This window comes from Sprattus sprattus, assembly GCF_963457725.1.
Source record: "Sprattus sprattus genome assembly, chromosome: 14".
NCBI lineage: Eukaryota > Metazoa > Chordata > Actinopteri > Clupeiformes > Clupeidae > Sprattus > Sprattus sprattus.
The window spans coordinates 16,702,281-16,717,936 of NC_137912.1; the positions used below are offsets into that span (position 1 = coordinate 16,702,281).

Here is a 15,656-nt window from a genome sequence, read left to right on the forward strand (position 1 = left end):
CACACAAGATCCATTCCTGTCAGCAAAAGGTAGAGAGAGTAAGATAGAGAGAAAGAAAGAGTGGGAGAGACAGAAAGATATATAGAGAGAGAGAGAGCGCAAGAGGGAAGAGGAGGGATTGAGCAGCATTTGTTTTCTGTGTCCATGCTTTAGACAGATTTTCACACAGTGAAAGACATTGACATATTTTCACACATCAGACTTAGACCAAACTGTACCACTCCAATACTCAGGCTGTCTCACATATGTCTAAAGTCAGTCAAGAAGAGACTTCAAGACCCCCAAACACATTGAATACTAGCCCTACCTATATATATCCTTTATTCCTTAAAATATGTAGAATATGCTTTCTGACATATGTGATGAAAGGAACTCAATGATTCCACCGCACCAATTTGAAAAATCAGGAACATCATCCTTTGTGTTTTAGTGGTTGTGATTTGGACTTGGAACGGCACAATCCTCAATACACTGAATTATAGAATATAAATACAAACATTTATTTCAATTAATAGATTTGATTGCTTAACATTTTTTTGTCTTTCCTGTCATTGATTTCCTTTTTATCTAGACCACCAGTCAGATTTTAATGAAACTTGGTGGAAGGGTGTAGCATGGGCCACGGAAGAACCCTAATACATTTCCTAACGAATTCAAACCACAGAGGGGATCCACAAATGTAGTTTCACATTCGTTTACATTGCGATACACGCCATTTGGCCTTGGCTGAGGTCTGCGCTCTGAGTTCCCTTCTAGTTCTTCAATTCTTTCCCTTTATTGATTTCCTTTCTTCTCTGAGTCCTTGGTGCCTCATGTCTTCCCTGTGTTCTATCTCCTCAGGATGAGCGAGAGATCGGTGCAGAAGGCTGTCACTCAGGTGCTGCTGCTGCTTCTGTGCATGGTGAGCATCTGGAGATTACCGGGGAGGACTGAGGCCTACACAGGTGAGACACCGTGTATTTCAATCTTTCTTAATTATTATTTGGTGACAAACAAGTGTGGTATAACTACATTATATCTTAATAGTGTTAACAGGTTTACAGAGGCTGGCTGATGAAGGGCCATGGGTTGAAAATAGATTTAAAGATTTTTCTGGGGTTCTGTGAAAAGAAAAAGCTTTTATAGAACCTTCCTCCTAGAGAGAACCCTGGTTCTTTGCTTTGAGTCATCAAACAACTGGTAAAGGTTAGAACTTGGAATGTTTTGAGGTTTGGTACCAGCTACCATGGCAATGACAGAAGACAGTATAGTGGGAACATGTTGAATAACTGTGTTGTGTGTTCATGCATGTGAGTATGCACAAATCTTTTTGGACTGTCTTACAAGATGTGCACAGTCCATGAGTTTATTGAAAAGGAATGCTGAAGTCTATCATAAAACAATTCTCCATTTAATGTCAATTGTCCTGCATCAATATCATCAGTCATCTGCTTGTTTGTCACAAAATCCTTGAATCCTTGAAAAACTGAGTACTATCGTGCAGTGAATTCTGTCCTCACATACACGTCTACTCACACGCTGGGTGCATTGTCACAGCTGCACCCTATAAGGATTAATCAGGACGATTGCAACCAAGAAGGTCATTTCCATCTACAACTCTCGGACAATGCTGGATTGTGTGTTGCGTGAATAGCGTTCGCTCTCTGCGACTGACTTGACTGGACACTTAATCAGGACGCTTGCCATTTCAGCAGATTCTGGATCCGACTAATCTTACACATAATTATATTTCCACCCGATAGCGTCAGCTTGCGCTAATTTCCCCAGAGTTTTGGACTCGAGACTGTATTACTATTCCGGTGGCTAGAGAAGTCCCACAAGCTATCCTCGAGTTTGAAGTCTCTCTGAGGATGAAAACGTTTTTTGTTATTGCTTTATGTCAAATGTAGACATAGCACTAAGGCATGTGTAAAAGTTTATTGCTATGTGATTTTGTAAGTCGCAATGGTGGTGGATGTGGTGGTTGTGGAAAGTCTAAATGAAACAATGCAAATCAAAGACAGTATTTATAGACTTGATTGAGACTACTTTATTTTCCTCAAATGTATCCTCATTTTCAAATAAGAAAAGACAGATTGCCAAAACAGAAGGGTCTGGAAAATGTAGGGCTATATTTAAATATGCTCGCCCCCAACACTACATCTATAATTCCATGTGTGGCAAGCCTAAGGACTTGCTGACACAGACCCACAAGCAATCTAACAGTCTCATATCTGCATCTTTGTGATTTGGTTAGAGGTTTGATCTTTGTATATGAACAAAGTAACCTACTAAAAAACAGACATAACATTTTTATTTCTGAGAACAGTTAGATTTATTGCATGGAAACTGATGCCTGATCCAATGAGGTTGAAAATCCTGTGTTCCCATGTTTCCAAGGAAATGTAGGCAGCTTGGTTCTTAATCGACAGACACTGTCACATTTTCACAGAATTATGATTCTTTGATACCTTGCAAATAATATTAGCATTTTACTAGTGGCATGTGTTCATTGTTAAGTAGAAGTCTTAGGAAAAGCAGACTCTGTCTTGGTGCAGTGCTGTCCGGAAAAAAAAACTATTTAAGACCCAGAGGAATTAGAAGGGAATCGCCCAAATCCTCATGATGTATTCTGGGATAGTGGCAGGGATACACAGCCTATTAATCTGGTCAAAACAGCTCTCCCTCTCAGCTGGATATCTACTCTTGAAGTGGCTCTCGCGCTTAAGTCTCTGCCCGTGATCGACAAGACTTCAGCATGCCTCATGCGTTTGTTTTTATATCCTGGCAGAATGTGAGTCTGCCTCCTGGTGTTTTGAAACCCAGTGTTTGTTTTACAGTGGTGTGTGTGTGTGTGTGTGTGTGTGTGTGTGTGTGTGTGTGTGTGTGTGTGTGTGTGTGTGTGTGTGTGTGTGTGTGTGTGTGTGTGTGTGTGTGTGTGTGTGTGTGTGTGTGTGTGTGTGTGTGTTGTGTGTGTGTGTGTGTGTGTGTGTGTGTGGTGTGGACGGTTGTCTCCAAAATGTCCTCTCTATCGCTTCCTTACCAAACACCTCTTCAATTCTTGGTGGGATTAGTTCCGAAGTGACTCTGAGCTTATATGTTTGTTTGTTTGTGCAGTGGATGCTATGAATATTTTTACCTCTTTTTTTTTTGCCTCTCAAGAGGAACGTTGGTGTTCCCTTTGCTTCAGAAAAGAACAGCACCTGGAGAATTGTGATTTTATGCTTCTGTCTTCACTTTATCCACCTTGTCTATCTGAAGACTCAGGAACTAAGAGGTTATTCTTTAAGAAAATAAACACAATGCATTTTCTTGCATCCCCTTATAGATGCCATGACCCCTAGGACAGCATAGCATATCTGTCTCACACTCACTCATGCTCTCTCACTCTTCTTCCAATTCTTTTCCTCTACATATGCTCTCTTTCTTACCCTCATCTCTTTCTTTTTCTCTCCCTATCACCCCCCCGATTCATATTTCTCTATCCCCCGCTCTCTCTCTCAACCCCTCCCCAATTCATCTCTCAATATATCTCTCTCTCTCTCTCTCTCTCATCCCCTCCCTGATTAATATCTCTCTCCCTCTTTCTCCCTCTTTCTGTCTCTCTCTCTCTCTCATCCCCTCTCTGATATCTATCTATCTCTCTGTCTCTCTCTCTCTCTCATCCCCTCCCTGATATCTATCTATCTCTCTGTCTCTCTCTCTCTCTCATCCCCTCCCTGATATCTATCTATCTCTCTGTCTCTCTCTCTCTCTCATCCCCTCCCTGATATCTATCTATCTCTCTGTCTCTCTCTCTCTCTCATCCCCTCCCTGATATCTATCTATCTCTCTGTCTCTCTCTCTCTCTCATCCCCTCTCTGATATCTATCTATCTCTCTGTCTCTCTCTCTCTCTCATCCCCTCCCTGATATCTATCTATCTCTCTGTCTCTCTCTCTCTCTCATCCCCTCCCTGATATCTATCTATCTCTCTGTCTCTCTCTCTCTCTCATCCCCTCCCTGATATCTATCTATCTCTCTGTCTCTCTCTCTCTCTCATCCCCTCCCTGATATCTATCTATCTCTCTGTCTCTCTCTCTCTCTCTCATCCCCTCCCTGATATCTATCTATCTCTCTATCTATCTCACTCTCTCATCCCCTCCCTGATTTCTGTCTCTCTCTCTCTCTCTATCTCTCTCTCTCTCTCTCTCTCTCTCTTTCTCTTTCTCTTTCTCTTCTTACAGCTTGAGCATACAGTAGAAGTCCACCTGTATTATTCCAAGTTATGCAAATGAGCTTTAATTAGATAAGCTTGTCTGCCGAAATAAACTCCAATCAGAGGGCAATATCCCACTGCTCTTAATTAGTTGTTTACCAAAAGAACAAAATACACCTTCATTGAAGGACAACTCATGGAAATGCCACCAGTAATTAGTAGGAGAGTGTTGAGTCGCACAGTTGATAAATAAATTATTGTCGGCCAAAAATTGCCTTAAAATACTACCGTTTTTTCCACTCTCTCCTTTCCCATCTTCTGGGTCTCTGTATGTGTGTGTGTATGTGTGTGTGTGTGTGTGTGTGTGTAAGTGTGTGTGTGTGTGTGTGTGTGTGTGTTTTTTGTGTGTGTGTTTGCACGTTTGCATGTGTGATATGCACATGAGCCACATGGAGCTCATGAGAGTAATTTAGATGTCAGCTGCTTTTTAAAGTGATGCATCTCCTCACACACACAGGCACACACACACGCACACGCACGCACACACAAACATACACACTACTCTAAAAACCGAAACAACAGAAAAACATATTCTTTTGTCTATTACATAATTGTATGTTTCTGCTGCTTATGCAAATGTCTGCCTCTGCTTAACTTGCTGCTGACACTTATTTCCAGCCTCACAGTTGTGGAGAGGAAGTGGTTTGCTGTTTCCCACCTGTCTTTGCCACTTAATTGCTTACTTCTCACAAGGCTGTTGATGAATGAATGTGCTTAACATGATGTGCCAACACATGTCTGCACTGTAACATGAGAACGAAGAGATATAAATCCCATTAAAGGTGCTGTGACCTGTTTGCTAATGATTATTTGTCTCGTACAGATTATACGGTGAGAACAGGCACTTGTGAAGTGGTGGCTCTCCATCGGTGTTGTAACAAGAACAAGATCGAGCAGCGCTCGCAGACGGTCAAGTGCTCCTGCTTCCCTGGGCAGGTGGCGGGGACAACGCGCGCAGCACCCTCCTGTGTGGATGGTACGTCCCAAAGGATTTTTTTTTTCATCTGATAAAATCACTCTGAAATGGTGCATTTCAGAGAAATAGGGGGGGGTAAGAAAAACATACTCAGAAAAGTAAATTTTGTGTGTGTGTCAGAATGGCAGGAAGAGAATGTGGTGTATGGTCTGTCACAGGGAATTGTTTTCTGGCAAGAAAATTAGGGTGCAGCTTCGTTGAGTTTGACAACTTCTACACATTTTACCTTCAATGCTGGATTGAAATAGAAAAAAGAACACTCTCAGGAAATTAACAGTAAAAAAAAGTGAAGAACTAGAAGTGTCAACATGTGTGGAAGAGAGTGTGATATAATCTGTCTCTTTCCAGTTACAACCTGGCAAGTAGTGAAACTTTTAAAACAGGCAAAGGCTGTCCCTGTGAAAATGACAATCTTTCTCCCTGTGAAAATGACAATCTTTTGATGAAAGGGTGGTTAATTGGAAAGCTTGTGAAGAACTGAGATCCACACATTTAAATCAGGTTAAATGCTGAGATCCACACATTTAAATCAGGTTAAATGAAAGTGTGGGCTTAAAGGCGCAAGATGTTTTTTTGTTTTCGATTTGTTTGTCAATGACTAGTATATTATATTCATTATATTAATTTAAAGTGTATTTATATATTCTTTGCATAATGTTTCTTTGCTGTGTGTGTTTTATGGTTTTATTTGCATTTTCTAGGCCAGAAAGCAGTGGTGTATGGGCAGCATCTGCCTCGTCAGTGAAACCACACAGAGACCTGCTTGCTCAATGAATCCAAACACAAACCATCACATATACACACGTTTATAGTAGTGCAGCACAAGAGTTAGCAAGCAGTACAATCGTTGTGGTCTGCAACTGTACTAACACCTCAAAAGTTACATTTCACAGCAGGGAAACCCATTACTTTCCTGGCCTCAACCTACAGCCAAAATAACACACCTTGCAATAATGCAATAGACTAACCAGTGACGTTCATTGCTTGAAAAGAAAAGATGCACAACGATCTTTCATCTGGGCAAACTTGTCAGTATCTTTTGGCCCACAATCCATGTCCAGTCCAGTCCAGTCCACCAATCCATGAATACATTCATTTTTAACTGATAGCATAGTTACCTTTGCTCAACAGTTACAGCAGCATCTGGTGGTGGGGCCAGGCCCCTAGTGTATAAAACCCCTGCCTGAAAGAAATGTAAGAAGGTCTGAAAAAGAATAGTTTTTTTGACCATGCTTACACAATAACATAGTTGTCAAAGAGCATGACATCATAAACATACACCTTAAACATATTAACATATTGCACCTAAAAAGAAGCCGCTTTTCTGTCTCTTTGGATGAAGGTTTTAAAGACTAATTCAGTGTACGGTAACATGTTTGTATTATTTAGGATTAGGATATTTCAAAAACATTAAAAGTTCCTCTCCTGGCATTAATAAAATCCCTAAAAACTAAAAATTCATCAAAACGACATTTTCAGAAGTTTGTTGAAAAAAATCCCTTCATGGCTTTAAAATAGCTTTGATGTATCTCATTTAGTATTCGCAGAGCCCAGAAAATGCAAATCAGCCACACCTGGCTTCTCCTCTGATAGCTCTCATTTCGTTTAAGCCTTATGCTAATGATATGTAAATCCACACCCTGCAAGTTCACAGGATTGGTTCCTTAGGTATGTGACGTATGAAACCAATTGGTACACTGCAGTCCCAAGGAGGAAATACTCAGCCATGGCTGTGAATGCTTATCTCGTTATCTTGTGAAATGTCACATGGACATGTTAACCAGGTTAACTTTCACTGGAGGGGGTTTTAAGTACAATCCTACAGTCTCAGAAAGAGTACTAATCAAGTGACAGTTATGTTATTAGGTAAATGAAAGTAATATGAAGTTATATTTTACATTTTAAGTTTGATGCTCCAAACTCATTATCAGCACAGCATTCTGAAGGTTAGAACATGCAAGTTTAGCAGCAGTAATAAGTAGCTGTTACTTACAATCTCTGTACAAGTGCTGTTGCATTTATTAATTAAGAAAACCTGACTCTCAAATGAGGTTTGGTTCCACACTAGCTGTTGCATTGCCTCACGTTTGTGTCATAAATGTTACATCTTAATCTTGGGGGAAATTGCAGGATTAGCGACTGCACTCATTTGAACTTGATCTCAGGAAATATATGAGTATTTGCATTTTGCACTATATATATTACATTGGTTTTTTTCCCAGGAAATGAATGCTTGGTAAGACTTTGTTTGAATAGTCCTCCCACAGAGACTTTACAGAAATGTTAGGTTTGTTGAAATTCAAGTTCAGTCTTTCTTATTGTTCACTGAACATCACCTTAACCAAACCCAACCCATAACCCTAATCTTAACCATAAATTGTAGTTCAAGTGATAGTTTGTTTATAATCTGAGCATGAATTGGAAGTCTTTAGAGGACCATCCAAACAAAGGATGTCTGAATGCTTTGTATGGTTGAGACGAGTCACTAAAAGTGATCATTCTTTCATTGAAATTGTCAGGGTGTCACTCACACTTTAGCTACGGAAGGCAGACATTTGGGAATAAAACCTGTGATATTAACATAAAGGCAGCACCTACATTCTTCCTCTCCCCATGGTCTATGTGTGACTAGTCTATTTGAAAATAAAGCGTATTGCCATTTCCACAGCACCCAAACACAGAGAGGCTGATCCTTTTCAAAGCCAAATTTTACACCTTTTCCCAGAGTGCAGCGGGCAGGAGCTGAATGCGCATTAATCCCGTGTGACTTAATCCTCAAATTACTGCCACGTCAGGGGGATAAATGACAGGTTCTTGTTTCCGAGCAAATCCCATTTTCAGCTGGCGGTGAAGGTGCCACCATATAATAAGTGTGAAATTACATATACGTTTTGATTTCGCTGAGGTTTGGAGAGAGGGTTAGAGTGTGTTTTCTGCATGCGGGAGAAAAATCAGAGGTTTGGAAATGGAAGTATCACAACATTTCCTTCTGAATTATGCAGACGTATCCTCATGACACCTGATCTTGTGAATCTCTAAAGATAACATATTGCAGATGACCTTGTGTGTACCTTATATGCAGTGTCTTAATGATGCTGATGATGATAAAGAAGAAGAAGAAGAAGATGATGATGATGATGATGATGATGATAATGATTCATTATTACAGTTTTGCAGTTCTGACCACAGCATGTGACTGGTTGAAAGGCAGTCATGTTATTATTCATTAATGTGTGTCTGCCAATCAACTGGGCAAAACTCTTCAGCAAAACTTTCCCTCCCTTTTTCTTCTTTGACGCCGTCAGTTTGTCACACAGCAACATAACACTTTTGGAAGAACCATGGTTTTTGGTAGAATAAATTATTATCATTTGAACAAATAAAACAGTCAAAATAAAGGACAAAAGACTTGCACAATAGCACAAATGTCCTGGTCATGCTAAGTGCATGCATTGTTATTTATTACCAATTGGTGCCCACCTTTGAGTGGCAGTTCTCCTCTTGACATTTCATAGCTGACATTTCAGCAAATTAAACTAGTCTGTGAATGCTCTTTCTTTTAATTGTGGTTAACAACTGAAGGTAGAATGATAGACTAGATATTATTGCAGGGGTTGCATCATCGAAACGGTAACACCCCTTTTTTGGGGGGCAAGCAAACAGCTTTCTACATAGGGAGAGAAAAAGCCCTAAATAGTTTAAATCTTTAAACTAACATGAATAAAAGGCTCACGATAGGGTTGGAGTGATGTATCTCTGTGTCAGAGGGATGTAGACTAAAGTCCAAGCTTTTGCTACTTTCAGTTAACTAACGGAACTAACATTATAAAACTGTTGTCAGTGGTCTATAGCAAGTTAACCTTCATATAATAACTTCAGCTACACATAAGTAAGCGACCCAAATGTCTTACAGTGAAGCTAAAGTTAAATGTTAACTACCAGCCAAATCCATCCTCAACAATTGGAGTCCAGATAATCTTTTTTTTTAATTTTTTTTAAATTCAATAGAACAACAATTTTGTTGCTCATTTGACATAGATTCTTGTAAAAAACGTACAGCTCTTGACATTCTACCAAGTGGGCTATGTGTTCACCTTTCTCTTGCCATTTTTCTATCTCAATTCCATTTCCAATTATGAAACAATGTGAAAATGAAACATATATTTTTCTCTTTTGCAGAGCAACATTTCATTTCTGTGCACACTGACAACCCCCTTTGTGTTCATGTCATGTCATGGGAATACAGTATATCCCCGAACACAGTTATCTTTTCGTGGAAAAATTGAATAAGTTGAATGAAGTCAAATTTCAACTGAAATAGAATGGAAATGAACTGAACTGAAACTTGGAATGAAAGTAGATTGTCGAGGGAGTGAAAGTGAAAGTGTTGGTGTTTTGCAGCCTCCATTGTGCAGCAGAAGTGGTGGTGCCAGATGCATCCATGTCTGGATGGAGAGGAGTGTAAAGTCCTCCCTGACTTCAAAGGGTGGAGCTGCGCCATGGGCAACAAGATCAAGACCACCAAGGTATGTATCTGAAGTGTGTGTGTGTGTGTGTGTGTGTTACTGTGTCAGCATGTGTATGTGTGTGTTACTGTGTGTGTCACTGTGTGTGTGTGTGTAACTATGTGTGCATCTGTATGTGTGTCACTGTGTATGTCACAGTGTGTGTGTGTGTGTGTGTGTGTGTGTGTGTATTGGTGTGTGTGTGTGTGTCACTGTGAGTGCATATGTAAGTGTGTGTGTGTGTGTGTGTGTCACTGTGTCTGTGTGTCCCAGTGTGTGTGTGTGTGTGTGTGTGTGTTTGTGGGTATGTGTCAGTGTATGTGTGTGTGTGTGTGTGTGTGTGTGTGTGTGTGTGTGTGTCACTGTGTGTGTGTGTCACTGTGTGTGTGTGTGTCACAGTGTGTGTGTGTTTGTGTTACTGTGTGTGTGTGTGTGTGTGTGTGTGTGTGTGTGTGTGTGTGTGTGTGTGTGTGTGTGTGTGTGTGTGTGTAAATGCTGCTTCAGCAGTATGTTACTGTACAACATACTTAATTTTTCTGTCAAGTAAATTGGGTGAATCGTAGGGCTATCTACAAGCAATGCAAGATAAAACAATATGTGGTGGCTACCCGTTTTTCTCCAGGAACAATTCAAATCAAAAGATAACAAACATGGTGGGAGTAGAATACGAGTTCAGTATCCACATTGTATACTGTCCATACAGAATGTGTTTTGAATAAAATTAAGTTAAATAGGGCCTTAAGGATGGTCTCAGATTCATGTCACCACCCCCTGGTTTGTCATGGAGCTACCTAAGGCTGTTGTGACATATCTACTCAGACCCAGAAATAAATGGCACTATGCTGCATTTAGAGCAGACATCCTATCCGTTATAAACCGCACTAAATGCTCTAAGGTGATGGCTCCTTTGATGCCCTGGTCCCCAGTCACTATGGCTGTAATCCTACACAGATGCCCTGCCCTCCTCTGGGTTATGATGCCCCCCCCCCCATGTCTTCAGTCCATTTAATGAATTATGCAAATGTGCCACACATGGGCTGTCTGGAGCCGAACTATCGATCCAGTTGGGCCCACGGACTTGCTAAATGCATGGGGGGCCTTTTTATGTGCTGTTGTGGTACGTGGCGGATCGATGGCAGGCCTAATAACCTCACACGAGTGTTAATTTCTTGCTTGTATGAAATCCAAACCTGATACCTCTCTTTGTCTTTCCCTTTCTTTTCTTTTTTTTTCTTTCCTTCCTCCTTATCCTCTGTCATGGGACATGGAACAGATTTCGTCGGACTGATATGATCTCCCTGGTACTGGGTCCACTGGAGGTGAGAATCGCATGGTCACTGACATGTGTCGCAATAATTCCCCTTAGCAAATATGTCACTGTTGAAACTATAAAGGGGGTATTGAGTGGTTGTTTAACTGATCGATAGATTAGGTGGGATTGAAAGATAAGAGGTCCATATCTTCTGGCTCCGTATCACTCTGTGTCACAAATCAATTGGTTCATGTTGTCCTTGTTTATGATTTTGTCTTGTTTCCTTTTTATCAGCTTAGTATTCCAGAATGCCATTTAACTCTATTTGGTTTAAATTCATTAACCTACACTTTCATATCTATTTAAATTCAAAAATTGGATGGATCATGAGTAGTTTACATGTGTATGCGGTAATATGATAACACTTACGTTTTGGAAACAAATGTTAAACATTAACACATAATTCATATGTGTCTGTGTAAGTGCCTAATAACATAGGCATTTAGCATCATTGATCGGTTTTTAGGCCTGTGTTTGCCAATTTCTCATTCTCACTGAATATGCCATTTATTGTTGGTACATCCTTAATAGCCAATTAGTTAGTGACTACTTGGTCTCTATGTATGAAACTGGTAGTTTTTAAATGGCTGTGTAGAAATGATGAATGTGTGTTGTAAATGTATATTTAGAAATACACACAATGTCTCAAAACACAATACATGTGTCCAAAGTACCCTACCACACTCTTCCAAAGTAACTAACTTGTGTTTTAACGAGATTAGAGACCTTTTCCAAAACCTTAAGCCTCCATCAGGCTCTGACATATGTCTCTGTCTTAGTAAAGTTTGAAGGTAGGATTACCTATTCTGCCACTATAAGTGGTATATTCAGATGTTTTTTTTTAAAGGCTATAAACCTTATTTTTTGACTTGAGTTTAAAAACAACTAGTTGGCTATTAAGAATATACCAAGAACAAATAACCTATTCAACCATAATAAGAAATTGGTGTAAAGTGTACTGTGCAGTGTGCATTCTACTACCCTTCGTGCTGCCACTATACTGGGTAAATGCAACAGATAAAAGGGAATCAAAATGAATGTGTCTTTTTATATATATATAAAAAGACACATTCATTTTGATTCCCTTTTATCTGTTGCATTTACCCTTCAGACCTCCTAGTTGCATTGGCATATCTGCTGCTAAACAGCCCACAGAGATTTCTGACACGCGAGTAATATACACACTTGGTGGCAAAACAAACATATATATACCTGGCACATCCACAGTATCTGTTTTCCCTGACCTTGTTATTTGCTAACGAGGTTTGCATGACTGCAGGTAAAGAGGGTTTATATGAAACATATGACATGTTGTGAGTGATGCTTCTTGTTTGTCAAGAATACAAATTGGGGTTGCCCACAGAGTCAAAACATAATGTGTGTGCTTCTCTCGTAAGACCACTTTCTGTAGACCTCATTTCCAGTGTTATAAAAAGGTATTCTCATAAAGTTAACCTGCTTAACATTGTTCAACATCACGCTCACCAATTTGCATTTGTATTTTTTAGCATAATATGCCATTGACGTTCTCTTACATAGATTATTCGCTTGCATTAACTTGTGCCCTTACCTTATGAAGGCAAACATTGTCTTTGCTTTTTTTCTGTTGAATTATTCTTGAATTAGTGCTACATTTATCACACTGACAAGCAGGGATGTAAATGACTCGATGAGGTATACACAAAGCATAGTGGTCTATACAGCAAACCATTTTTCTGCATGCAATTATGCAAAGTGGCAATGCTAACCCAAATATGCTCTAAAATATGATGCTCTGGGATTTTAATATGGTGATATTCTATGTGCTTCCCTCAGGTGGTTCACTCTCTCTCGCTCTCTCTATCTCTCTCTCAGTCACTTTCTCTCTCACTCTTTTTCTCCCTTTCTTGGTTTCTTTCTCTCTTTTTTGCAGAGCTGGATATTTGCTGTTCACTTTGCTGTTTATTCTTAGATAATATTTAAATGCTCTGAGTATTGTGTGATTCTCAGAGCCCTTGAGGCAACGTAAGGAACGAAAAAAACAAATGAGAGAAGCAAAAAAACGCTCACAGATGATATATGAAGGGCTATTTATTTAATTGAACTAATGCACAAACCAAAAGGTGGAGTGACTACAGTGGAGTATAATGTGTCCTTAAGACAATAGAAGTTCTGCATTGAATCAAAATATATTGAATTCAATTAAATGTGGTAAAATTATCAAGTTCATGAAAATGAAATGGCAGCATTGCTTATTACGTGTAAGAGAATGGCGGACAGACCATAGAACAATTATTCTGATTGCCGGCGATTCCCTGTTAGCTGTCTCCTGCGGATGAAAACTGTGGGATATCCGTCAGGAGGATATTTTGGCAGGTCAGACATGGCCTGTCAGTCACTGCCATGTCTTCTGGACAGCCTATTTAATCTCAGCGAGGGTCTGCGATTGGGGCTTTCTGACAGGTTTGAATGGATTGGGTGGGTGGAGGAGGGGGAGATGGATACGGCCTCAGGTCTGTCAGATGCTGCTCGGATCGACCACTAGAGTCACCCCACCCCACACACACACCCCCACACCCCAATCAATGCAAACATGCCATCTCTGCCCGTTACAGCGAACATATCTGATAGGGAAAGGGAGGAATGCAAGGCAAACCACACGAACCACAAAGGTCATACTCTTTCAATTCCCAGCACGGGTCACTTCTCCTGCTCCTGTTACCTCAAGCGCAGGCACAGCGACTCGCTTCTCCGAACAGAGCAGCGGAGGAGAGAACAGATAGAGGGATTCGAAAGATAAAAAAAGAGTACGAAAAGGCAAAAAAGAAAGAAGGAGAGAAGTTTATGGAACTTGATTACGCTGCTCAAAGCTTGGCTGATTAGGTTGTATTCCTGGTAGCTTTTTTTGGACCACAGGGGAGTGAACCGTTATCAAATGGGACTTGTGCAGTGGGTGTGACTGTGAAGAATTTGGTCCTTTCCCAGATTTAATAAGATTGCTATTGTTTGTCGACCATGCAGAGCTAAAGACTAAAGTGGCTAATGACCCCTCATAAGTTCTGTCATCCATTTAATGGCCAAGAATGGTATGAATTTGGCATGGGCCACACGATAAAGCAAGCATGTAATTCATGCAATGTAATTTAATGTGATATTATGATGAGGTATTATAAATTATTTATCTGAATTCTGAAACATTTTAAACCTATAAACCTTATAGTGAAGCATTTTATTGAGGTTTCTAGCACAACAGTACTTCCCACATTTGGCTAAACTACATAGGGTGACTGTATGCAAAATAATATAGGTGCAAAGGACTTTTATATTGGATATTTTACACAAACCTATGGTGAGGTGATCTTATGAGTGCAAGGGACCTCTATTTTGATATTTAACACAGACCTATAGTGAAGTGCAGTAAAGTGAAAGCAAAGAAATACTCATACTACTCAATCATTCAAGTGGAGAAATGCTACTCAGAGTTACAAGGAAGAACAGAGCTGACCTTATGAGAGATGAATTACTCAGAAAGCAGTGAGTTATTTTCAGTATGATGAAGTTGTGTTGTATGGTTGGTTAACTTGCATTCATTGTAGACTTACACTTGTACTGCTCTTCTAGTCCTGAGGATGTAAGCACTTTTTTTAGCACATTCCCCACCCAGAAACACACACATAGTAATACACACACACTCACAAACACACGCTGGCAGGGAACCATTCAAGGCAGCATTCAGCTTACCAAAAGCAGCCGAAGGTTCATTATTATCTCAGTTAATTAATCCAGAACGAGTCAGATTTACACTCCAAAGGCTTGCTGACCTCTCTTGCTCCTGAATCTCTCCACGACCTCCTGAACTCCTGCCACCCAAAACAGCTCCTGCATGGCATGATGACATTGATTGCCTAATATGGAATGTCTAATTATATGATTTGTCTTGTTATCGCTTATCAATTAAGGGCCTTGTTTTGCAATGTGACATTCATAGTTGTATCTAATCCTGGTCTTAATGTATAAACTTGTCTATCTGGTCCTATTTGATCAAACTCTGAATTTAGTATACATTTGTGAGACCTGCTAAAAAATATTTGTACAGCTTTATAGGTTTGTTGTCAGGAAACAACAGCATTGTATGTATGCTTCGGGACCACTCACACTCTATAGTGCCTCCAAGTGTTACATTGGGTACCTAACACAGGTTCATCCTATTTTATGTTTCTCAACAGAGCGGATCCGTGGGCGAACAGTGATCTCTTGGTCCAATTCAGTTTTTGCCTTGGTCTGAGGGTTGTCCACCAGAGGCTTTGATTTTTGTAAATACATATCTCCACTCCAAGGACTGTCATACTCCCGGCAGAAGGACACGTTAATGGACAATGACTGCGGTTTGTGATGCCGTGGGATGTGCCGTCCTTTTAAGAGAACCATTCAGTGTGTAGCGGAGGACAGAGGTCTACTGTATCTTTGCAGTTGCAACATTGGCCAAGCAAAATAAACAAAAAAAGAACAGAAAAGAAAAGAATAAAAAAAGAAATCCTTCAAGAGCAAAAGACCATTGTCTGCCCTGGACTGGAGAAAGTTTTGCTGAAGTTTTGCTGAAGTGGAAAAGTACAGAAAGGGAACTCTGTGCTTTATATGTTTCTCCATG

General features: G+C 40.1%; 1 protein-coding gene across 1 annotated transcript in view; it reads left to right on the forward strand.

The window, feature by feature from the left end:
• Window positions 1–841: 841 nt before the first annotated feature.
• Window positions 842–15,656, forward strand: part of LOC308375539 (chemokine-like protein TAFA-2) — a gene marked incomplete at both ends in the record, with an annotated part of 39,949 nt that continues 25,134 nt past the window's right edge. Inside the window, 3 exons of the mRNA XM_080851704.1 lie at window positions 842–944; window positions 5,060–5,212; window positions 9,614–9,738. Coding sequence (XP_080707830.1) covers window positions 842–944; window positions 5,060–5,212; window positions 9,614–9,738 — 381 coding nt within the window. The remainder of the gene's footprint in view (window positions 945–5,059; window positions 5,213–9,613; window positions 9,739–15,656) is intronic.